Source organism: Podarcis vaucheri (genome assembly GCF_965113315.1).
Source record: "Podarcis vaucheri genome assembly, chromosome: 14".
In the NCBI taxonomy this organism is placed as follows: Eukaryota; Metazoa; Chordata; class Lepidosauria; order Squamata; family Lacertidae; genus Podarcis; species Podarcis vaucheri.
The window spans coordinates 54,923,024-54,948,979 of NC_138752.1; the positions used below are offsets into that span (position 1 = coordinate 54,923,024).

Here is a 25,956-nt window from a genome sequence, read left to right on the forward strand (position 1 = left end):
CAAAAGTCAAGAGAGCTGGACCCTACTAGTGCTAACAGGATTCTGGGTAGCTGGCAATGAGAATGTGTGAACATCAGCCAGTGATCAAAGCCAGAAGCTGTGATCCCAAAGTCCCAGGAGAACAGGAGGCAGAATTTCTGCCAGGCGCCTCCTGCTTCCCATTCTGCATGCATCTCTTTTGCATGGGGAAGCTACTGGCCGGTGGCATCCTGGCCAACCAGTGCGCTCCCAGCTTTCTTATCTACAAGGAAAACTAAACAGGATCCCCCAAAGTTTCACTTCAAGCAATGGTTCTGCCCTTGTCCATTAGCCAGCAGGCTGCATCTGGCAGAGCTGAGCTGGCTTTCCAGAGAGGGAAGGGCCACCCTCCAAACTGCAACTTGCACTGAAATACAGTATCCCCCTTTATTTCCTTCTAACATGAGTATTTTACACTGCTCCCAAGCAAAGGACGTTGCTGGATTTGGAGGTTCAGCCTGTGGCAGCCACCAAGAGTGCTTTTGGGAGGGTGAGGTCATTCTTCCAGACATTTGGCCCATTTTCCCTATTCCAGAGTCAGGGAGACAAAGGCTCAGCCTCCTGGAGGAACTGAACTTTGCCCTTTCCTCACGCAAGGATCAGGTTAGCCTTGTGTCTCTTCCATCCCCAGCAACAGCTACAGGGCAGAATCACACAACCCAAGGTCACCACCAGCTTCACTGGAACCTGAGAACTCTTCTTTTTAATTTGTTCTTTAGAAAACAATAAAAGGTTTCAAATATTATAAGCCAAGGAGACGTATGTGCCAATGCAATAAGTGGTACTTTCAACCTTTCTCTTCTACAGCATGTAAGAGTCTGCTTTTTTTTAGGGTCCATTGCCTCTTCTCCTCTGCCCCCCTTACAATAGCTGTAGACGTGCATATGATGGGGACATTCGTTCCTTTCCTGCAGCAATACTCCAGCTGAGATAGTCATGTGGCATTTCCTTCTTGCATTGGCTTGCAAATCACCCAGCAGGCCCTTTCCCTGCATATTTTCATTTTAAGATTGCCCACAGCACAGAAAAGTGAGCATCATAGAAGTAATCATTAATAGGCTTTTTTTGGGGAGGGGGGTTGCATGCTTTCACAAGGTCCCTAAATTTGCACACACCATCTGCAACGCAAACCTCTCTGTTTAGTGGAGGAGCTATACGACTTCATTTATTTTTGGAATATGAGACCATTGTGGGAACTTCATGAAAGGTGTCCTTCATTGCACTAATAGGGCCAACTGTGCCCTATTCTACAGATATATCCCCAATGTCCACTCCTCTTTCTCTCTCTCTGCATGTGTCTCTCTTTCTCCTCCTCTCTCTGCACCTCCTCTTAAATATTTCACGTAAAATCTCCAGTATTTAGCAGCCTACAGCAGCAAGGCCATCAAACAGCTATTAAAAAGGTGTGGTACCTCTTAAAAGAATTAAATCACAGAATTGTAGAGTTGGAAGGGACCCTGAGGATCATGTAGTTCAACCTCATGCAATGCAGGAATAGGCAGCTGTCCGATGTGGGGATCAAATATCTTGGATTTCAAAACAACCTCACCTTTTGCCTGTGCCCAGGGCTAAGTCTTGGTGACCTGCCTGCCCCTTTGGAGGCCTAACTGCCCACCAAAGGATGTGCCAGCAGTGCAGCCGCAGCACAGAGAAGGGGTGTGTATTGCGTGTGTTCTCTCCTGGCAACTTTCTCCAGGCAAGGAAAACGCCTTTCTTGCTTGGGCAGCCAGCTGGGCATTTAACCAGGTGTGCAGTCCATCCACTCTTCAAAGCGGAGGCCATTCTGGAGGACTGAGGAAAACAGGAGCGATACCAGGTTTAGAGCTGGGCTATTTTCAGAGGCGAGGAGGAACCGGGGCGGGAGCCAGGAATCTTTTCTCTTTGCCAGGCAACAGTGCAGATCTATGCTGCTCAAAAGTTTGCACCTTTGATTCGGGACTTGCGGAATCCAGCATTACATTCCTTGGCCTCCCGCCACTCTGCATTTGGCCACTAGAGGGTGCGTCTTGGCTGCTGCAGTTTTGCAGAAGTCGGCAGGACGGGGTCTTCTTTTTAACCTGGGACATTGCTGAATGCCCGTGTGCTACGTGTGAATGCTGAAAGGGAAAGCAAAAGCACGGGCATCCCAGGCAGGTTTACACTCACTGGTTCACTACTGTTCTGAACAAGACCAGCTATTCCCACTCCCTTCGCCTCTCTGTAAAGGACCATGAGGTGCTGAGAGCCATCTTCAGATATCTTGTCCCGTGAAAGATGGAGCAAGCTTGCTTCCTGCTGCTCCAGAGAGGAGGACCCAAATAGATGGATTCAACTTGCAAGGAAGGGCATTCTGAGTAAATATTAGGAAGAGCTTTATCAGGGGAAGAAGTGTTGGACAATGGAATAGATTCCCTCAGAGGCTGGATGGCCATCTGATATGGATGCTTTAGCTGAGTTTCCTAAATTGAAGGGGGTTGGACTAGATGACCCTTGGGGTCCCTTCTGACTCTACAAGTCTATGGTTCTATTATCTTGGAGAGGGAAAAAGGGGGGCTTGCAATGGCTGGCTGGTGGGCACCGAGTGCAGAGCAGAGTCCTGGCTCTTCAGTTCTCTGCAAGTGCTTCTGGGGTTGCTCTGTCCTGTTGCCCAAACCAAAACAGAAGGGTAGTAGTCCTGACCCAGAGGCTGAGTAGCTGCAGGCCTTGCCATGTTGGGACCCCCAACCAGCCAGCAACTCCAGGGCAAGGACCCTGGGGATCCTGGTTGCTCCTGGGGTGGCGGCCAGTGTCCCTCTTCTTGCGTGACAGCTGGCTTCTCATCAGGGTGGATGACACTGGCCAAAGTGGCCCAAAGCTCTGGGTTCCAGCACACATTTCAAGTCAGCCTAAAACTTGCCAGACTTGCATGGTGACTATTGCAGAGCAAAGCAGAGCTCTCTGCCAGCCAGCTATGCTCCACGTGCCCAGCGGCCTCACCACTTCTCTGGAGGGATGGGGCTTCCGGCATTCCCAGGGCTGCAGACAGCAAGCAGGGCCTCTTGCCAGAGGCAGGGTGGGAAGAGGGCCAGAGGTTGGCTCAGAGCCTGTCAGGTGCTGGGAGTGCCCAGAAGGCAAGGGATTTCCACCTCCGCAGCCATGGAGGGAGTGCAGGTTCTCTGAGAAAATGGAGGACGAGGAGGAAGGGTAACAGCCAGGCCCGGCAGGCAGGAATCACACAGGGAAGAGCAGACGCCACTTTGCGGGGCTGTCAAAACAGCAACAAGGACAGGTGGGAAACTCCCCTTTGCTTCCCCATCACAGGTGGGCCTTTGACCTTGTGAGGGTGATGGGCTGACTGCAGAGGGAGCACCGCGCTCAGATGAAGGACCCCCAAGGACCCTCCCAGGGGCCAGGCTGGCTGCTGGTCCTGACAGGAGGGGAGCAGGGGCCAGAGCAGAGTTGTCCAGAAGCACCACAGAGGGCAGCTGGTGGTTGGGGGAACAGAGGACCTTCTGGAGGGGCAGTTGCAGGTGGGATAAGAGCTATGGCCATCCTGCTCTATTATGGGGCAAACGCCACACATTATTTCTAGCTTGCTGTGGAGGGCTGGCGTCCTCTTCTCTGCCCTCTTCGTTCATCGTAGCCCTGCCTTGTGTGGGCATTAGGTGGGCACCCGCTTCCTCTCCCATCACAGCTCTGTTGGGGATAGTCGGTTACAACGGCTGGAAAAAGTTTGCTCTCTAGGCTGAGCCACTGTTTCATTAGTTTTTAGGTGTCTGCCGATAAAGAGGGCCAGGTTAATGGCATCATGTCAGAGAGAGCCCGTGGAGGGCTGTGGCTTGCTCTTGGGGGGTTCTGTTTGGGCAAACCCTGGAGTCATGTGCCTGCAGCCAAAATCTTTGCATGAGGTGTCTAGGTACCTGCCTGCCGGCTGACAGGACGTCACTCTCTGGTTCACCTGGCTGCTGCTCTGCCTGCTGCCGTTTGGTGGGATTGGTACGTGTGTCTGAGGCTTGACCCTGGACATCCTTTGCTTCCTAGGCCACAGAGACATTTTGTTGCTTGCGACTTCGCCACCCAGAAGGCTCCGTCACCACTTCCTCCTGCAGGGTCCTGGGCTGGAATCTGTCCTGCCACAGCAGACTCGGCATTCTTGACGTGCTCTCGGCGGCTCTTGGCGTCCTCGGCTCCCTTAGTGCGGCACGCATACAGTACTGTATGGCATGTCCAAGAGGCATCCTAGGGTGTCAGCTTACAACAGGCTTGTGCGATGCGTTGGAGGGGCTCCTGCCACCGCCTCTGCCCCTCACCCACAGGGAAAGGAATGAGGCCTCTCTCCTACATCCAAAGTCCTGCTGGGCTCCTCTCCATGGAGACACTTCCAAGACATTTCTCTGTATGTGCGTTTGTGTTGTGGGGGCGACGGGGAGGCAGGGGCAGGAGCCATGAAGGGAGTTTCTGTGGTTTGTAGCAGCAGCGGCAGCACCCCCCACCCAGTTGCCGGTGGTATTTTTAGCCGATGAGGGAGGCTGCTTGGGTGTTAAGCCCATAACCTTCAGCCCGTTTTGCTGCAGAGCAAACACCCCTTAACTATCTGCAGGTCAGCAGAATTCAGCGCTCGATATAGTTGGAGGCCTCCAGTTTGGGGCCAGCGAGGGCAAGGAGGGCTCTTTATATAAGGCCGTGAAGGTCAGAGGAAGTGAGGGGCCAGGAGCTCCCACCTGAGTCCAGCCCCCCGAGGGAGCTCCTCAGGTCTTTCACCATTGAGGTCTCCACAGGGAACCAACCACTGAGGTTCTGCCCTTTGTTTAGTTCCACCTGCCTCTGGGCAAATGCCCCTGGTCTCTTCATGTACAGGTCTGAGCCCCATGGCTTCCCCTGCAATCATCCCCACAACCTCTTCCTGGGCAAAGCTTTGGTGGGCGGGGTGGAGAGGAGAAGGAGGAGGAACCCCAGGCCAAGCGACACTTCCTGGGAAGAACCATGGACCTATGATGGTCAGAGGGCATCCCTTTCACATTTGGGCACACACTGAAGCAGCCAAGGTCTCTCTTTCTAATAAGCAAAAGCAAAGCACTGTCATTATGTTTACACCAAAGCAGGCAGGGAGGCAGCCTTCTGCCTTGGAGGCTTTTGAGCAGAAGTTGGATGGCCATCTGCCATGGATGCTCTAGTTGAGATCCCTGCATTGCAGGGGGTGGGACTTGGGGTTCCTTCCAACTTTTCCATTCAATGATTCGATGGTTCCAAAGCCTTTCAAAGAGGCAGGCCAATGCTTGGGGCCTGGGGCTTTCCCCCTGGTGGCAGGGGTGGATGGCCTTCAGCTACATACCCTGCAGAAAGGAAAAGCTTTGCATGGGCAAATGGGACCTGCCCCCTGGCATCAGGTGTGGAGGGAGAATTATCCCTCTAAGTTGCTGCAGTTTTCAACGGAGGTCTGCTGAATTTCAGACGTCCATTTCAGGCCAATAAGAAATGGTGGTGGGTGGGAGGCTCATGGAGAGCACAAGTGACCCCTTCTCTCTCCCCCCCACAACTCCTGGGATACTGGCCAGATTCACTCACCACTTTCCCTGGTGCAGGGACCCTGACTTGGAGAAGAGGGAAGTAGACTCAGTCAAAGCAGCTGGACAGTTGAGGCCTGTTATGGATGGCATAAGGGCTGTGTTCCGAATTCGGCTCATGTTTTCCTGCAATGCCAACTGAGACACAAGGAAATGATTGGCTAACCTGAACTACTGGTTCACACTGCTTACTAGGGAGGCCGCCCCAGTGTCTGGGGGCAACTGCCATTAGGAGCATAGGAAACTGCCCTGTACTGACACACTTTGGTCCACACTGATTCCCTGGCTGTGGCTCACCAGGATGTCCACCAGCCCAGCTAGAGATGCCGGGGATAGAAACCGGAGCAGGTGACTCCCTTGTTGCAGTAGCTCCACTGGCTCCCAGTCTCTTTCCTGGCACAAGCTAACAAGGGTGGTTATGTGGCTTAAGTCCAGGTTACCTCAAATGACCCCGCCCAGGCTCTGAGATCTTCAGGAGGGTACTCTTTTCTTGCTCCTGCTAACCTCCCAGGCACACTTGGTGGGGAAGCGGGAGAGGGCCTTCTCGGTGGTAGCTGCTCCCAGTTAACTTTTGAACTCCCTCTCTGGAGAAGCCAGGCTGGCTCCCTCATGTCCTTCTGTTGGCAGGTGAAGACTGTTTTATTTCAACAGGTTTTTGGGAACTTACTAAGCTTTTTAGAGGAAAGGGCTTTTAATAGTGCTGTGCTGTTTTTCCTATCTGCATTTTAGAAGATTTCCTTTCTATATTATTTTAATTCTATTTGAGTTTAATTACTTTTAACAATTATCTTTTACATGTTTTTAGCTTTTTGTATTTTGTTGGTGCTGTTTTAATTGGTGTAAGCTGCCTTGAGTCCCGGATTTTGGGGAAAGGAATAATAATAATAATAATAATAACAACAACAACAACAACAACAACAGGGCTCTTCTGTATTTGGGGTGTGCTCTGTGGAGTGGGAGTGAGAAGGAAGATGCAATACCAGTAAAGAAGAACTTTCATTGCCAGCATTTGCATCCAGACATGTGAAACATCCTACAAAGCTCGGGAGATTTTGTGAGTCAGTTCCCGTTTTCAGCTCTGCCTGCACTCTTTGGAGAGAGCCCTGCCTCTCTCTGATGTACCCCTTCCAGCATGTTCAAACAACAGAGACTGATCTGGGTTCACACAGAGAGAGGCAGGTGGGTTTGGACTCCTTAACTGTAAACCAGCTACTTTGGAAGGATCCGTGCCATCACATCAACGCAAACGTGAGGCTGGCAAAGGAGGCAACTGACCCCCATGGCCTCTGTCTCCTTTTCTGTCCCGCTTTCCTTAGCCCCCAACAGAAGGAAAAGGAGAGCAGGAAACCTCTGGAGCACAGAAGATGAACTTTGAGAGGAAACACAAAGTGTTTGGTGATTCCTAGCCTTACATGGTACTTTGGGATATGCTAAAACCTTCAAAAAGTATTTAAAGGCAGCTGCTTTCTCCCTCCCAAGCTGTTCCTCTCCTTCCTTGGCTTTTCTCCTTCTGTACTTGTAGCCTAGGAAGGCAGGAAGCCCAGCAGAGAGAGAGGGCCAGCCGGCCGGGGCTTAGGCTTGCTCAGGGTTTGCCTGTGTGTAATCCAAGCTATATTCCCTCCAACCAGCATCAGTTTGCACCCAGTTTATTGATAGGAGCAAGAAAAGCAAGCTGGATTCCAAGCCTGGTAGTTGGGACAGGGTTAAGAATGTATTTATAAAAGCCTCCTCAAAATGCGCATCAGTTTCAACATCCCTTTAATAGGAAAGGGAACAGCCTGGCTCTGCCTGTGCCTTTATGCAGAGCCACGTGTGCAAATCGTGTGCCCCGAGTGAACCACGCAGGCTGTTTTGAGGAGGGAGGCAGGCTGAGCACAGATCAAACTGACTGACCATGTTCTGACTATTTAGAACTGCAAGTCTCTGCCCCGGATGGCACAGAAGACTCTGCCACCTTTGCCGAAGGAGGCTTGTTGCCCGGAGACCCAAGCCTGGCAGAGAAGGAGAAGCTGCTCTATGGAGACTCTGCTGCTGCTGCCACCGCCGCTGCCATCCCACCTGGGACAGGAATTCCCTTCCGGCCCTTAGACAGCCAGGAGGAAGCCAGCACAGGTGTGGAAGGAAGCCCTCGTGCTGATGGCTCCACTGAGGCAGCTGCTGAACTGGACACCAGCTCCTTGGAAGCTGAGGGTCTGAAAGAAAAGGAAGCCCCTGTTGCTGAACCACAGAATGCCCCCGACAAAGGGCATGACACGGATGGGCAAAGGGAAGCACCTGAGCAATATCTCACAGGCAACAAGGAGGATGTTTTGGCTGGAGAGGAGGCTGAAGAGAGTGAGCAGGCCCAGTCAGAGGGAGTTGCCAAAGATGCTGCCCCAGGCGGAAGTGGGGGCCCCTCCCAGAGCCTCCTTCAGCCCCCTGTCAAGACCAGAGAGGAGCTGTCCTCCACTCCGGAAGACAACATCACTGCTGACTTGGGCAGTGAAGATGGAGCTACCTCTGTGGAAAGACACTTTAGTGATGGCTCCCCTGCAATGAGCACCTTGGGGACACTAGGAAGGGCGCCACAGGAGCCCCACATGTTAGAGGGGCAAGAAGAGTCTGAGGAAGCAGAGGACACCAGCCCCCATGAGGAAGAAGCAGAGGAGGAGACAGCGGATGGTCCTGGGCAGCTTGATGCAGAGGAGGAGGAGGGAGAAGAAGGGGCTACAGTGGCCAGGGAGGGGGATACCAGCCTACAAGAAGGAGAAGGTTCTGATGAAGATGAGTCTGAGGAAAGAGAAGATTCTGAGGAAGATGAGGCTGAGGAAGAAGACAATTCTGAGGAAGATGCAGCTGGGGAAGAAGACAGCTCTGAGGAAGATGAGGCTGATGAAGAAGACAATTCTGAGGAAGACGCAGCTGAGGAAGGAGACAATTCTCAGAAAGATGTGGCTGAGGAAGAAGACCCTCAGTCGCAGGAAGATGACAGCACAGTGGAAGCCGCAGAAGAGGGTGCTACTGCCTTGGCAGGAGAAGAAGCCATTGCCCATGGAATAGAAGGAGAAGAAGAGGGTCCTGCCCCATCAGAGAGGGAGGGGAGAGCAGAGGAGGGGGAAGAGGGGACTTCCCCAGGAAAAGGCATGGGTGAAGTGGAGCCAGGAGATCCCAGCCTGACATCTGACTCTGAGGTTGACACCCACCTCCAGCATCAAGAGGGAGGCCCCAGTGAAGCAGAAGCAATGCCCACTCCTCCCAGCAATGAAGACACCCTCGGTGGTCACGAGGAGGCATCCTCTGAGCAAGCCCACCCAGTCCCGCCTGCTGCTAGCCCAGCACCTCACAGCAACCCTCCAGCTACTTCCACCGCTGGTCAGTTCACCTGGAGAGGCTCCAGCCCCCTTCGTGCCATATTGTAGGGCTAAATAAAACAGCTCCCATACACAATATTCCCAACAGACCTACCCTGGCTGTCAAGTCACCCCCTTTCCCCCCTACCCCAATGCCTTTGCTCACCAGCGCAGGACAGTGAAGGGGTGGGAGTGAGGAGAGAAGCAGCTGCCCAAGAAGCTTCAGGGAAGGGTTTGGGTTGAAAGGCATTTTGCATTTTTTAGTGCAGATCTAAAGAAAGCAAGGGTGGTGGGCCTCTGTCCCTCTAGGTGTTCTCACTGTTTTGCTAGGTTCTTCTACATTTTCTCCCCTTCTGTTGGATACAAAATCTACAGTGCCTTTTTTGCTACTTTAAAGCCTCAGCTGTATGGGGTAGGTTACCAAGTGGTCCTGTATGGGTTGTGGTCTAGAGGCAATCAGTTCAGCATTTCTGCAGAAAACGCCGTATTTTTCCGTGTATAAAACTATATTTCCCTCCAAATTTTTAAAGTTAAAAATTGGGGGTCATCTTATACATGGAATATTAATTTCTTAATTTTGGAAAAATACAGTAATACAAAACCTGAACCAACAAAACCAGTTCAAGTTTGCTATAATGATGCAAAAATCCAAGATCTCTATTATGTCAAATGGTCTGTGGGTTTTTTTAATTCAGCAAAGCAGCAACATGAATAATAATTTTTACATAACAATAATAATAAAATGAAACATGCAAACAAGATGCTGTACAATAATGGTTGACAGACTTGAAGTCTTGAAGTCTAAGGATAATTTTAATTCTCCGGCGTGTTGCCTGAAGGCCTGTCGCTTGGAGGGAGGGGGTTCCTGAACTCAAAGGGATTTTCTCCAGCATACTGACAAATAAGCCAAATAAATTCACCACATTGATTTTAAATCCACACTATGTTTCCCCCCCAACTGCACAAAGAAAGCCCCCTTTCCCACCCCCCGCAGCTTCGACCAGTAAGGTTCTGAAAAACCCTCTAGAGGCAATTAATTGCTGGCATGACTGTCAGGAGGGGGTGTTCCTTGGAATAAATTCCATGCCAGGAATGTTCATCTGATCACCTGCCATTGAGGGAGGGGGCAGGAAGCGAGAAGGAGCTTCCCTTTGTTAATGCTGCTCTTGAACACACAGCTGGTGCCAAAGTGTAACCAGAGCTGTATCCAGTGGCTATTTGGGGAGCAGGAACGTCTTCTCTGCCGCTATCGGCTGCCTTGTGGGGTAGACTGGGCTCAGCTCCCAGCTGGCACCACAGACCTGCGCCGTGGGGCCCATTCAGTCAGGCCCAGCAACCAGGCAGGGCTCCAGGGACTCCCAGTGACATGGGAAGGAATTGGTTCAGGGGCGGAGGAGGAACTGGGGCAGGCATTTTGGACCACAGAGGCATGATGGGAGGATGAGACAAAAGGGAATCTAGTCTGCAGTCACACAACTGGGCGGCAAACATCGTGGGCTGTTTATTAACATGTGTCTGGCTGCATTATTATACTTCATGAAATTTACATTCCACCCAGCATCTGAAAATTATGGATGCTGCCAATTGTCTGACCATGTGGCCGAACACACTTTGTCAGGGTGGCACCCGGAAGGACCCCTTCAAGAAGCCTCTCACTGTCTGGGGGAGCAGCTGGACCCCCTGCCCCACCTGAGGTGGAGTGTGAATTGCATCAAAGAAAAGTGAATGGGCTTCCTGCCATGTAGCTGTATTTTTCTTCATATGTATAGCTTTTTCATAATACATTACAATAAAAAACAAGCCAATCTAAATGAAAACAAAGCATAAAAAGAAAAAGAAAGTACAAAGTTCTTCCCCAAAAGTAGAGCTTAACTCAGTGCTATTTTTCTAGAAAAAGAGGTGCCAAAACTCACCATGAACTCCTCCTTTGTTCTCTTACAATGTTAATGGTGCACACCTGAGAGGTGCTAGAATTGAGTTCCAGTGAGTTCCAGCCGGGAAAAAGCCCTGGCTTAACTCTGGGCTTTCACAGAAAGGGGTGGACCCTCCCAGTTCTTACCTGGGAGCATCCCTTTCTTCTCCAGTCTCCCACCCTGGGAGATCTTCCCTTCTCTGATTACTGTCACCTTCATGTGTGTATAATCACAATAGTGGCCCAGAGTAGAGGACACAGACACACACACACACACACACACACACACACACAGAGAGAGAGAGAGAAGGAAAATAAAATAATAATAGAAGATAATAATAGACTAGAATCATAATAATAAAAAGAAGAAAAAAGGACTAAAAAGGATATCCAGCTATTCTTCCTTCTGCAGCAAAGCAATGTTTTCCCAGTCTTCAGACCCAAATGTCTCAAATTCATTCATTTTCCTTTCCACACAAAAAATCTAAAAGTGGATCTCTAATTTGTTATCTTTGTTTACACAAGAGTCTCTCCACTGTGGTCATATGTTAAAATAATATTTTTTGGTTATTTACTTATTGTATATTCATTTATTTACACCCAGTTCCATACCTTCTAATTCTATTTGCTGTTATTTTCCATCCCAAAACAAAAGCCAAAATCTTCCATTTCCACTTCTTTCATTCTTTTTCCAACAGAAGCGCCAGAGGCTTGGCAGCTTTTTACTCTGAATTCACTCCAAATTGTGCACAGAATCATTTCTCTCTCAATTCTATGTCTGCCAGCTCAGGATGTCTCTTGATCTCTTCATCCATGGCTTCATTCCACTCCTCCAACATCATAACTTTGCCATTTGGCTGTTTCATTCCTCTAGACACCTGTGTGAAGGATTTATCCATTTCACAATCTGCTGCCTCCAACTTTACCATTTCCCTCTCCTGTTCTGGCAATCCTTTATTGAAATCATTGTCCAAAGATTCTGTGTCTTCTTCAATTCCATTTTCCTTCTCTGGTCCATTTTCATTCACCATTTCAACAATCTCAGCTCTGATCTCTTTTAATTGCACATCCAGTAATTGTTGTAAGATGCCAACAGTCAACAGAGTTGATGTATTGCCATCCTGAATATTCTTGGTCTTCTTAATAGCTCAATCTTCACCTTAAGATCTTCACTGTCTCTACCTTATGGGCTTCAGTCTCCCATAGAATCATAGAGTTGGAAGAGACCACAAGGGCCAACGAGTCCAACCCCCTGCCAAGCAGGAAACACCATCAGAGCACTCCTGACATATGGTTGTCAAGCCTCTGCTTAAAGACCTCCACAGAAGGAGACTCCACCACACTCCTTGGCAGCAAATTCCACTGTCGAACAGCTCTTACTGTCAGGAAGTTCTTCCTAATGTTTAGGTGGAATCTTCTTTCTTGTAGTTTGGATCCATTGCTCTGTGTCTGCTTCTCTGGAGCAGCAGAAAACAACCTTTCTCCCTCCTCTATGTGACATCCTTTTATATGTTTGAACATGGCTATCATATCACCCCTTAACCTCCTCTTCTCCAGGCTAAACATGCCCAGCTCCCTTAGCCGTTCCTCCAGGCCTTTGAACATTTTGGTTGCCCTCCTCTGGACACGTTCCAGTTTGTCAGTGTCCTTCTTGAATTGTGGTGCCCAGAACTGGGCACAGTACTCCAGGTGAGGTCTGACCAGAGCAGAATACAGTGGCACTATTACTTCCCTTGATCTAGATTACTTCCCTTGATCTAGATGCCATCTTCACAGCATTCCTTATTGAGACACATTCTTTTCCCACAGTGGCATAGAAAATTTATTTTTAGTTTGAAGTCAGCACTTTCATTGAGAAAACAAGGGACATGCTTAGAAGGGCAGCCCAGATGCTAAGTGTTAGGTGGGAGGCCTGCAATGCCGTCTTCTGAAATTCCCTGTTAGGCTCTCAAGTGATGAAGTTATTTTGCATTTTATAATATAAAACCTCAATCGACAGGAGTGTCAACTTGGTTTTAAAATGGTCTCTGTTCCAGTGTATCAACAAGTTCATTTGGGAAGGCCCCGAAAGTGTTGCATGGCATACTGTCAGAGGTTATTCCTGTCATGAGAGACCCCCTCGCCTTGCCCATCATTGTGAAGTCAGGATGCAGCAGCATCTAAATTTAGAAGATTGCCCTCCGGCAGCTGCCAGCCCCTTAGCTCCACTTGGGAGGCAGGGTTGGGGGCGGGGAAGGAATGCCTCCACAAGGGAAACCTCACTGTGTGCCAAAGGCCTGGATGAGCACCATGGGAAGCCTCTTCTTTTCCCCTTTGGGAGCTGGGACTGAGCCCTCCCCCTCCTGGATACCTTCCCTGCAGGCCGTGATTCTGTCTCTGCTCTTTCTACAGAAGAGGCGGAGGATGTCGGGGAGTCTGCCAGGAGGGACCGCACCCACATTGAAAGCACCTTGAAGCTGAAGGAAGAGAAGCCTGCAGATGACTATTCAGGTAGCAGTGGAAGGGGAGAGGTTGGTGGTGGGGAGGGGGAGGGAGCAAAGATGTGCTGGGAGAGATGGGCACACACCCTGTGTGTGGCACATCTGCAAAGTAGCCCATGCTTCCTGACAGGGCCCCAAGCTCTTTCTCCAGAGGGGGCCCTGAGGCCCAGTCCATTCTGTTTTCCTACAGCACCCTCTCACATTGCATAGGACCACATATTTGTGCCTCCAGGATCTCACCACTGACCATCAGGCGTCTGCTTCCCCTGAGCCTTATTCCTGGGCTTGCTCCCTACTCAGAAGCTCTCGTAGCATCACCAGCTCTCAAACTTCCCCTCTTCCAGCTTCTTGAAGGAGCCTGAGACCTCTTCTAGTGTCCTCTGGAAGAAGGACTAGCAGGCCATAGCAAGGAATGATGATACAGACGCACTTAGGAGGCTGCCTTCTACTGAGTCAGGCACTGTGGTCCATCAGGCTCCATAATGTCATCTCTGACAGGCAGCAGCTCTCAAGTTTTTCCGATGAGGGGAAAACTTTAGGTTCTCTTGATTTTTGATTTTTCCAGTCATTATTTTGGTTCTCTGCACTTTGCAGCAATTTTTGAATTAAATGTTTGAATTAGAATTTGTCAGATTTTTAGTACGAATTTATCCCAATGAACGCATTTTTGTATGCAGTTTTGACAACCATGCACCTTTTTGCAAGCAGCCTCTCCTAATATATGCTTTTGTATGTGTCCTTTTTCACTAATATCTTCATCTTCATACACACTTTCCCCATATATAATGCATTTTTGTAAACATTGCTTGATTGGAGAACCTCATCAAAAAATTCAGGTAAGTGCAAATTTTGAGGGACAGCTGTGTTTCGGTTTGCACATGGTTTCGGAAAGTGTTTATCTAACAGACCTGCTTTTAAATGCAAACTGAAACAAATTTATATTCCATTCCTAACCTGGATATAGCAGGGACTGAACCTTCGCAGTCTTCCACAACAACCCTTCTCCAAGTGCACAAACACAGAAACACACACACACAGAATAAACTGATTGGTTGCCTCCTTCTGGCAGGTACAGGAGAGGGGGAGCTGGTGGCCCTCCATTCCTGGTTTCTCTGGCTCTCCTGCCCTTGCTATTCTTCACCACTGGGTGTCCTCCTCTGCAAGGGAAACCCCATTTTCAGAGCCCTCCTGGCTGGATCAGCAGTGCCATCCCCATCAGAGAGCAGGGGAAGGAGCCCTGGACTGGAGGCTCCCCTATAAACCCCACCGCATGATGTGGGTCAGCTTTTCTTTCTGAGGCTGGAGCATCTTGCAAGCATGGATTGCAGAGGTCAGATTCTTGGAAGCATGTACCCAGCCTCCCAAAGAGGAACCCAAAACTGGTGAGCCGCAGAGGCGTCCGTGTGTTCTCTTGTTTCTCCGAAGATGAATGCCAGATGCTCCTCTGCAGAGTGAGGAAACTGCCCCATAGGATCTGGGAAGCCCCTGGAGGGAGGGCAAAGGAGGTGGAGATGGGGGAAGAAGAGCAAAGGTGTTGGCAAGTGGCATTGCTTGTTCCTCCTGCCAGAAGGACCATCCCAACAGCCCTGCACACCAAAAGGAGCAGCCTCTTCCTACTTCAAGAAAACGTAAAATCCTCTCACACCTTCTTTGCAATGTTGTTGGTAAAACATTCGTGTGTAACAGGGGAAAGGCCAACTGGGAGAGCCACCTGCCTCATCTGCCTGCACATTTAGCTTCCGACTGCCACTGGCCACTTCCCTGACCCGGCACTGGGTGCAAGGGGTTGTGGTGGTGGACAGGCTGGTCTGGTTTTTGCTTTGATATGTTCCTCTTGGCCTCTTCTCTCATTGCAGGCACACTGCAGCGGCTGAGGAAGATCTACCACACTTCTATCAAGCCCTTGGAACAGTCTTACAAGTATAACGAACTACGGCAGCATGAAATCACAGGTGAGGGTTGTGTTCGGGGCACCGCTTTTATGTTTCGATGGGCTGCCATGTTTCGTGGCCAATCTTGTGAGGTAGAAGGGAAGTGGAGAGGCAGAACATTCAGCCCAAAGGGGTCTCGTCTTGCACTGCAGCATTTTAGAAGGCCCTGGTGCTGCTAGAATCAAAAGTAGAAACTTACTAGCAGGACCTACAACAAAATGTTGCAGTGTGGAATGCTCCTGTTCTGGATATGCCCTCCTTCTGGATACGTCATTCTATTCCCCCTTCCACAGCATTCTGTAACAACTGAGCACCTTCTCAGTAGGGTGTTCCCCCCACCATTTAGTGTCCGTTCCCCCTAAAATTCCTTCCTCCTTCTGCCAGCCTCGGGTTTCTCCAGGACAGCCAATACATCCCTGGTCTGTGGACTGTGCTGGTCTTTCCATTCTCAATGTCCTTTAAGCCCATGTGAAAAAGGCTAAGGAGAGCAGATGCCCTTTCAAAATCTTCTTTCTTGTAACCTGGACCAACGGATTCAAGTTACAAGAACAGATGTTTCAGCTAAACACTAGGAAGAACTTTCTGGCAGTAGAGCAGACTCCCTGGGAAGGTGGGGTCTCCTTCCTTTTAAGCAGAGGTTGGGTGACCATCTGCCAGGGATACTTTAGTTGTGATTCTTGCATTGTGAGAGGTTGGATTAGAGGTTGGGGGTACCCTCCAACTCTACAATTCTATGATCCTGTGAAATCCATCAGACTGCAGAGGGGCTGAGTATGCAAAGAAGCCCCTAGCTCATGATCCTCCCAACAAAATTGGGATAGGATTTGCATGTTAATCCCTGTGGAAAAGAGGTCTTTGATGCATGAGCTCCTTCTTGTGTTACTGTGTGGATCATGAATCATGATTCCAGCCTCTTTCATAGGGCAGGGGGAAAGATCCGTTGGCGCTGCATCCTTCCTCAGAGAATGCCAATGCCCATCTTCAATTCTTGATTGATACCAGCCTAACCAAGCATCCCTTTTCCTTGAGCCTTTCCCTACTCACGTTGCCTTTTCTCTCCCCCTGGCCCTGTCCTCTCCTGCCTAACAGCTTACCCTGGACGCACCTTGGGCTCCTCAGCCACAGGTGGGTATGGCTTCCTGTCACTTGCATGTGAGCACGGCTCCTCTCAGGCAGCCTCTCTCTGCTGAGCAAGGAAGTGTCACAAGACATCTCCCCCACCTCCTTGCTGCGCCTAGCAGCCCCTCTTGCTGGACCAGAAGGAAAACGCACCCCTTGTGCCTCTTTGGTTGCCTAAGTTGGCTTCTGCACCATCACCAGTAGACCACCTATGTGCCTGGCTGAGCTAAACAGGCTATTGTTAAATAACAAACAACAGCAGCAACAACAACAACTTATTACTATCATTAAATCTGCACGTACATAAACAAACCAAGTAAATACCAATGCAAACTTAATATGAAATATACATACTTTTGTTTAGACAGAAAAGGGAGAGATACAAGGGGGGAGGGAAAGGCGTACACAATGTTATCAGTGTTTCCAGTGATACTTGTGGCTCAGCATCCTCCTATATTTTGTTGCACCAATGCATAATGGAAGGGCTCTCTCTCTCTCTCTATATATATATATATCCACTTGCCTGCCTTCCCTCTTACAAGGTCCATCAGCTTTACAATTAAAACATTCTTTTGTAATCCAATCATTAAGTGTCTGTGGGGTGTCTGTGTTTATTTTTCTCCAATGATAACTAATTGTCAGATCAGAAATATGTTACTATTTCTCTATGACATGATCTCTTTTATATCCCAGAAGGTTCCTGTAATGCTCTCAATGCTACATAATACAACTGCCCAGAAGGATTTTATCCTCCAGCATGGCCAAAATATGTGCATAAGAGCAGCATGTGCAGCTTTACATCTCCAGCACATGTAGACCTGATTTAATCTGTCCAGAGTAAGATACCAACTGAAAATGTTAATTAAAAAAATCTTAATGTAACTGAAGGGCCCTGCCATGGCCACAGCAGAGGCTTGGGCAACCCTGGAGAGGACTCGCATGGCTAAGAGTTCCCATCTGCTTGGACTGCTCCTGCTTTTGGAGACTGTGGAGGGTGATGGCAGGTGAGCAGCTTGTGTGTGCACTGTGATGCCTCACCCTACCCACTCTGTGTAGGTTGTGATGCCTTCATCCCTGGCTTGCACTGATTGCCCCAAGGAATGGCTGTTTAGGCTGGGCAATGTTCCTGTGAGCTTGGGGGCATGGGTCCAGGTAGTTATTTAAGAGGTGACTGGAAAATTTTCAAGGACACACCTGAGCTTTTCCTGCTTAAGGAGGAAAAAAAATCACCCTGTGGTATTATTGCTCTCCCCTTGCAGATGGAGAGATCACTTCCAAGCCGATGGTGCTATTCCTGGGACCATGGAGTGTTGGCAAATCCACCATGATAAACTACCTCCTGGGGCTGGATAACACTCCCTACCAGCTCTACACAGGTAACATCTCTGAAGTCTTTGTTGTTTTTTAGTCGTTTAGTCGTGTCCGACTCTTCGTGACCCCATGGACTAGAGCACGCCAGGCACTCCTGTCTTCCACTGCCTCCCGCAGTTTGGTCAGAAGTCTTAGGCACTTGTATAACCTGCCCCTTTCTGCTAGGGATGGAAGGAGCTGTCCAATTCAGTTCTCTCGTTTTCTAATTTTCTCAATCTTGAATCCAGTTCTCCACATTTTGCAGCAATATGGGAATTTCTTCTTGAAAATTCATCAGCATTTTAGTGCAAATTTCTCCTAATTAACACATTTTATATGCAGTTTTGACAAATGTTCACATTTTTACAAGCAATTTCCCCTGCTCTAATGCATTTTTGTATGTCATTTTCACTAAAGTTGTCTTTTTTATGCACTTTCTCATATATAACATGTTCTTATAGACATGATTTGGTTGTAGAGGTGAATCACAAAACTTGGATAAGTGGACATTTCAGAGGATAGCTGTGTTTGTTATCATATTGTTTCGTAAAGTGTGAATTTGATAGATTTGGCTTTAAACATGTACTGAATTGATTTCTCCTCCACCCTACAGCATAGGGGTTGTTAAAATCTCTGTAGCTAGTGTCAGAACAGACCTTTTTGTGGTCAGAGTCCAGCAAAGTGAGCTCCCTGGTGTGCCCAGGCCTCATATGCAGAAAAAAGTCTCTGCCTTGGCTAAGCCAGGTATGAGAGAGAGAGAGAGAGAGAGAGAGAGAGAGAGAGAGGAGGAGGAGGAGGAGGAGGAGGAGGAGGAGAAGAAGAAGAAGAAGAAGAAGAAGAAGAAGAAGAAGAAGAAGAAGAAGAAGAAGAAGAAGAAGCAGCAGCAGCAGCAGCAACAGCAGCAGCAGCAGCAGCAACAGTTCCTGCTAGCTGTGCTTCAAGCTCCAGCTTTTCCAGCTCAGCCCCATTGCCTCTCTGGAGTGCACCCTGCTTAGCAGGTCAGGCTAGGCCAGGAGACTCCCCATCGGGCTGGCTTCCCTCCTCAGGTGGTTGCCTGACTGCAAGAACCACAGTTGGCAAGCACAAGGGAACTTGCAATTTTCTGCCTTCCCTGCATGGAGCCAATTAGTTTGAGCAGGAGTGACCTTTCCAGTGTTCTCTCCTCCACACCTCCTACCACCCTCTGGGGCTTCCTTTCTCTCTGATTCCCAGTGAGCAAAGCTTTCTATATAAATGGAATTTCTAAGCAAGATGAAACAAGCTCAGCAGTTTGGGGGGGTTCCTTTTCTGCCGAAGATGCTGAACAACTTGGACCCGGTGGCAAAATGCTTCTAAGCATAGCTCTAGAAACTGCAGCAAAAATGTGGTCTCCAGAGTGGAGTCGGTTGCCTGAGCTGTACTATCTTCCTTTGTGTCAGCAGAATGAGTGGTAGTGTTATAGCTACCCAGGTTTCTGCCAAACAGAGCAGGGAATTGCCCTCTTCCTTGAGTGTGGTAGAAGTTGGGACAATGAATACTGATTTGATAATCATTTAACATCTTCAAGAAGCTACGGTATTTGTTTTAAGCCATCGGGGATGTATTCTGAAGTCACGGTCATCAGCCAGGAGCAAGGGATGAAACCATTTGTCTGCTGAGCATAAGCACTCCTAAGAGAGTTTTGGAAGGGACAATAGGATTGTTTTCCTCTGCTGTGAACTTGTTGGGCTTTGAGGGAGCTGAGATTTTAACTGTTTTTTGCCGGATGTGTGAGTGTGGCCTTTGTTTTGCTTTCTCCTTGAACAGGAGCTGAACCCACCACCTCAGAGTTCACCGTCATCATGCATGGCCCTAAGCTCAAGACCATTGAAGGCATTGTGATGGCTGCGGACAGCACACGCTCTTTCTCACCTCTTGAGAAATTTGGTCAGAACTTTCTGGAGAAGCTGATAGGGATCGAGGTCCCTCATAAGCTCTTGGAAAGGGTTACCTTTGTGGATACGCCGGGGATCATTGAAAACCGGAAGCAGCAGGAACGAGGTAAAGCCCTACTATGCCTTAATGTTCAGAGGGTCTTGAGGTGTTTTGATTTGAGTTTTTGGTCAACCACAAAATTCATATAGCATTGTCAATAGTCAAATGAGATATCAATATTTTCCACGTTTTTAGCATTTACTGCAGTATGTACTGTACATCAGTTCGACTTCACAGTTTGGCCAAGCTTTTGAATTGCATCCCCCCCACCCTGCTTTTGAACTTTGCTTTCTCTATTGCGACCTAACTATCCACTCAAGGGATAACAGCAAATAGGATGGGGTTCTTCATGCAGGGCAGCTACACCTGCAGTCTTCCAGTGTGGTGCAGTGGTTAAGAGCGGTAGATTTGTTATCTGGGAACCGGGTTCGCATCTCCGCTCCTCCACATGCAGCTGCTGGGTGACCTTGGGCTAGTCACACTTCTTTGAAGTCTCTCGGCCCCACTCACCTCACAGAGTGATTGTTGTGGGGGAGGAAGGGAAAGGAGAATGTTAGCCGCTTTGAGACTCCTTCGGGTAGTGATAAAGCGGGATATCAAATCCAAACTCTTCTTCTTCTTCTCTTCTTCCAGATGTTCCTGGACTACAGCTCCCATCATTCCTGACAACTGGCCACCCAGGTGCTGCGGTTGGTGGGAGCTGGAGCCCAGGAACATCCCTGCCTTAGTGAAGCATGGGTTTCCAAAGATGTATCACTAAGGGTTCTGGGCAATCATTGTCATGTGCCAGATGTCAGAAAGTGCCTGGGCTCAAATTTGATGTTCCTCTTCCCCTTGTCTTGCAGGCTACCCTTTCAATGACGTCTGCCAGTGGTTCATTGACAGAGCTGACCTCATCTTTGTAGTGTTTGACCCCACAAAGCTGGATGTGGGGCTGGAGCTGGAGATGCTTTTCCGCCAGCTAAAGGGCCGGGAATCTCAGATTAGGATAATTCTGAACAAAGCTGACAGCCTGGCCACACAAGAGCTCATGCGAGTCTACGGAGCCTTGTTCTGGAGCCTGGCTCCACTGATCAATGTCACTGAGCCCCCCAGAGTCTATGTCAGCTCCTTCTGGCCCCTGGATTACGAGCCCGACACCCACAGAGAACTCTTCTTGAAAGAGGAGATTTCACTCCTAGAAGACCTGAACCAAGTGATTGAAAACAGGCTGGAGAACAAGATTGCTTTTATCCGCCAACATGCCATCCGCGTCCGCATCCATGCACTCTTAGTTGATCGCTACTTGCAGACCTACAAGGACAAAATGACCTTCTTCAGCGATGGAGAGCTCGTGTTCAAGGACATTGTGGAGGATCCAGACAAGTTTTACATCTTTAAAACAATCCTGGCCAAGACCAATGTCAGCAAGTTCGACCTCCCTAATCGTGAAGCTTACAAGGACTTCTTTGGGATCAACCCTATCAACTCCTTTAAGCTTCTTGCTCAGCAGTGTTCCTACATGGGAGGCTGTTTCCTGGAGAAGATTGAGAGGGCTATAACCCATGAGCTGCCAGAGCTCTTGGGGAGTATTGGCCTGGGGAAGAAACCCAGCGTCCTCTCCTGCGACACAACTGGCTGTGGCGAGACTCCAAAGAACCGTTACAAGAAACATTAGTAATCTGTTCAGTGTAACCACTCCTGTGTTCCTGTTGGTGAATGAGCTTATGTCTTATCTGTCCAAGAAGCCAAGGTCTGTTAACCCTTTGAGTGCCACACCGGCAAGAGCTAATATGCAATGAGGACTTGGAGTCACTGGCATCAGTGGCAGGGAAGTTGGGTGAGCCTACAGAAGAGAATAAAACACTGTGAATTCCTGATTTTTATTATCTAACCTGTTATTCTAAGTAGGAGGCCATGTATCGAGCTGAAAGTCCAATGGAGGGGCCATTTCTTCTGAGGCAGTCATAGGCCCCTGCATGTACTGAGCAAGCAGGGAGGAGGAAGGAAGGATGAGAGTACTGAGGGCGAAGAGAGGCTGGTCTCCTGACATTAGGAGAAGCACAGGCATGGCCCTCCCTTGCACACAACCTGTATGTAGTTTTTCCAGCTCCCTCTGCTGCACTTGGGATTGAGGACCACAGAATTCATCGCCACATGTATAACCAGCATTCTGCTTGAGACTCACAGCAGGCCACCATCTCTAGCTCTTCATCAGCAAGCCCCACTTCAGCTGCATCTGAGCATTCCCCCTGTAGTGCGTTCAGTGCCCCTACTGCCCCATAACTGAAAGATTACAGACTGCTGTTCCTCTGGATTCTGCCTGGTCCGAAAGAAGGCAGCTTGCTACTCTCCTGGAAACCTGGTTCAGAAACAGAAATCCTCCAGCACACATCAGAATCCAAGTGGCTCCTGCAGAGGCCATGAAGCCTGGCCTTTGGGGAGTCTCGTTTGCAGTGGAGGCTACTTTGCATGTGTGTACATGGACACAGAAACCGGCTGCTACAAGCTTAAAATTGTGAGTCTTAGCACTTCACTCGCTATGACTTGGCATGGTATCTGAGACCCAGGATTGCCAGGCATCTCCTGCCCCTTTAGCGTCCTCTTGCTGCTGCTGCTGATGCCGCCGCTGCCCTTGCCCTTCCAGGTTTTTCACTGTGGGTTAAAAAATGGCTAGTCTTTGCCTATCTTTTCTCTTTTATAGCTTCCCAGTTGTTCATTTGCCTCCCTGCACCTCAACATCAAATTTTTGTGGTTAGGTGCAAATGGTTATTTCTTAAGTTAGAACAAAGCTCAGCTTTCTTGTATGTGAAATAGGAGAAGCAGTCCTTTAGATAGCACAGCTGATGGCAGTGCTGAGTGCAAACTGGAGACATGAGGTTAGTGAGTGGTAAGCAGAGATGTCCAGGCCTTACACCCTGATGGTAATATTCTCTGAGTGTGAAGGGGGCCTGCAGCAATTATGACATCCAGCCAGTTATCAGCATTGAGATAACATGCTGGCATGCCTTATTAATCTTGCAAGGGAGGTTCAAGAAAGGTATAATTAAGCAACCTGAGAAAGACAGAAGTGAAGAAGAAAAGGTGAAGCAGATGAAGGTAGCATGATGGATTGGATTACTTGCTTTCCCACCAAATAAAGTATTTGAAAATTGAAAGTTTCGAGGAAATGGACAGCAGGTGAAAATGCAGCTCAGCACCAGATAACAGCTGGGGAAAGAGTCAGCGCAGAGAAAAGCCCCCCACCCCACAATATCTTGGAGTTGCTGCTGCTGCAACCTCCTTCTCCATTCTTCTCTTGTATGTTAGCTTCCTATCCTTCTCATATCACCAACTGCTTCCCACCCTGCAATGCTTTTTCCCAATCAGATGCTCTGTTCTTGTAAATGGTCCTGCATCTGACTCTACAACTGGTGGAACAGAAAAAAAGAAGTGTGCTGCAACTGGCTCCACAAAGTGAAATTGCCTTGTTCTCGGAGGAAGCAGTGACCCCAACAGATAGGCCCCACCGCCTCCATTGCTTTTCCCGTCCTCACGTTGTGTTTCCCCTCTTCTCCTCTTCTGCCACTTGACTTTCTTGTTTTCATTCATCTTTCTTGCCTCCTTTCTTCTTATGTATCAATATATTACAGGTCATGTCCAATGAGACAAGGTTGTTTTCTGCAAGATGCGCTTAGCTTAGCAACTTGTTCAGTGTGGGGTAAAAGTCTGAAGTGACAAATTGGATGCAATGGCCACTCCCATGGTCTATAACCCACAGGCACATGTGTCTTGTCCGCTGGCATGACTTTGAGGACTGCTGAGGGGCAGTAGGATCTGGGATGACACCAGAAACCAAACACAGCAGAAACTGCAATTCGGTGGTAGCGCTGAAAGAAAAAGTAGTCAAGGTGTGCAGCTGCCTGCTGCTTGCTGGAATGAGATGCTGGGAGGTGGGGAGAAACGCTGAGCGACAATCTTGCTGACCTGTGCTGAAAGGCGGCGATTCAGCCCAATGCACTGAATAAAACCTCCTGGTCCCTTGGGACTGAAACATCCCAGGGCTCCCTAGGTCCTGCCTTGCCCTCCTTCCCTTCCCCCACCCTCAAATCTACACTCAGGGTTTCTTTTGAGTAGTGCCCACTTCATAATAACATGTTCTGTTAGCACCTGACAATCACGTGGTATTTCAAGAACAGTGGAAACTCCAGCACCGAAAACTAAGTAGGTGATTTCTCTGGGGGAATTTTAGCCATTGACAGCATGGCTGAAATAGTTTGGCATCCACCTAAACTGGCGCTGTCTGAGGATCAGCCAGAACAGATGGTTCTTAGCATTACCAGTCTGTCTCTTCTCAGTCTTGAGAATATGCAACTTTGTGGGCCACTGATTGGGGGCGGGGGGCGGGGGAGCCTGTGGACTTCTCCATTTGGTTAAATTACCAAAACCAAATCAAATCCACCATTGTGTGCTTCTTTTGAACAGGAATTTGGACAGATACATTTAAAGGAATTACATAGCTGTAATATATTTCCAGTTAGTGGTTCACAATAATAATCTGTATTTGGAGAGACCATGTACATCAGCTGTTCTAATAAATTCTGATCTTTTCCAATCACATTCCTTGATGCTTTGTTTCTGTTGTAGAGAAGACATCGTTGAGCTGGTAGATAAAATAATTTGGGGTCCAGCAAATTGGTGAAAGGATGCTCTCAGATGCACAAACATGGTTAGTTGCTTTATTTACAAAAGATGAGTCAAGACCTGGCTTTGAGGCAACTCTTTACTTAATGATGACATTGTAAGTGCTCTTCTCATCAAACTTGCAGGCCTGAACTTTAAAAACCCAAGGAAAGTGCTTTCCTGTTATACTGCTCTCCCCTGCTTTTTGTCTATTTCAGTACTATCCTGTCAGGTCTACCAGAGGATCTGAATTAATCCTTTTGACTCCATTAAGTGGCTGCACCCACCTATTTCCACTATGGTTCTGTCCTTATTTATTTCAGTAATGGGTGATAGTTGTAATAAACTGGGAAAATAATCTCTTAGAAGCACAAATCTCTTATTAACTGTATTTTGTTTCATTAGATTATGATTGTGGTCTGAGTTTTGGTGAGGTTACTGAAAGGGTTTCCCCTCTACAGTGAGGAAGGAGGAAGTCATTAGGGGAGAGACTTCAAGCTGCAATCAGGAAGTGGCTAAACCACAATAGGGTGCTGCAGAGATTCTTCCCTTTCACTCTGAATGGCTCACATGCTCAGCTTACGGTAAATGCCGATTCTCCTGCTGTCAATGATCAGGATTCCCAAAGTGGCCGCCACTCTGCTTCCTAATATTTTGAAGACCTGGATTTAGTGTGCTTTAGGAAACGGAAGGATGTCTGCAGAAGTGTCGGATTGGATTGTTACTCACACCTCCATCATGCTTCATCCTCACAATTCCATTCTCTGATCCCTTGCGGGATCAGACTCGCTGCCAACAAAACTAGCTCAGCCCCTCATGAGTTTATGTGCAAAACCACCATGATCCTGGTATGCTGTGAACTGCATGAAAATGTTTCCAGATAATTAGAAATTGCATAACATGTTCATTTTCTACATTTTCTACCTCTTATACAAATTCAAGCAGCTTATATAAAAACAATAAAAATACAACATTCAATACAGTTTTATAAAAATCAGATAAAACCAAAATGCAAATGCAAATTTGCAGTTTACGAAAATATACCATTTGTATATTACACACTGATAAAAGTGAACAGTACAGACGTTTCCCCACTTATGCGAGGGTTACGTTTCCGGGTACCGCACGTATACGTGATATCACATATAGTAGGGAACACCATCTAAAAAGCCTTCTAAACCTTTGCAAAATCATTTAAAAAACCAGAAGCACTTACCAGACTGGCATGAATTGTGGCAATGGTGGCTCTTAGTCTTCCTCATCACTGGAGGGTGATGTGGAATCAACAGCAAGGGCAGGGAGACTGGTGCCCTGAAGAGGCTGGCTGTGTGTCAGATTCACTTGCTGTTGCTTGTATCTTTGGGGCTGTTTTCACGTCTTTTTGCAATTTAAATTTATTTATTTCCTGGCGTCACACGTATACACAGTCATGCAAGCTGAATGCACGTAAGTGGGGAGACACCTGTATAGCAAACAAAAAAATTAGAAAGTTAAGAGCCAGGGTTAATGAAAGCTTGCATAAACTTTTAAGATGCATTTAAAGGTCATTACTCTCTCTACCACACTAATACCTGACAGAGAGCATTCCAAAGGATGGGTACTATCACCAAGAAAGCCTGCTTGCAAATTGTCACACACAACATTTTATTCTAGAACCACTGGAGATGGAATACTTGTTTTCAGTCCTCACATAATCTAGAT

The 25,956-nt window shown here is 48.3% G+C and overlaps 1 protein-coding gene across 3 annotated transcripts in view; it reads left to right on the forward strand.

The window, feature by feature from the left end:
• Positions 1 to 24,192, forward strand: part of SRL (sarcalumenin) — a 28,414-nt gene extending 4,222 nt beyond the window's left edge. Inside the window, exons 2-8 of one of the 3 annotated variants that reach the window (XM_082199659.1) lie at positions 7,452 to 8,891; positions 13,173 to 13,271; positions 15,118 to 15,213; positions 16,282 to 16,317; positions 17,571 to 17,687; positions 19,447 to 19,680; positions 20,460 to 24,192. In XM_082199659.1, the coding sequence (XP_082055785.1) occupies positions 7,452 to 8,891; positions 13,173 to 13,271; positions 15,118 to 15,213; positions 16,282 to 16,317; positions 17,571 to 17,687; positions 19,447 to 19,680; positions 20,460 to 21,271 (2,834 nt within the window). In that variant the 3' untranslated portion in view covers positions 21,272 to 24,192. The remainder of the gene's footprint in view (positions 1 to 7,451; positions 8,892 to 13,172; positions 13,272 to 15,117; positions 15,214 to 16,281; positions 16,318 to 17,570; positions 17,688 to 19,446; positions 19,681 to 20,459) is intronic. The other 2 variants (XM_082199660.1, XM_082199661.1) reach the window with 2 other exon arrangements.
• Positions 24,193 to 25,956: the final 1,764 nt, after the last annotated feature.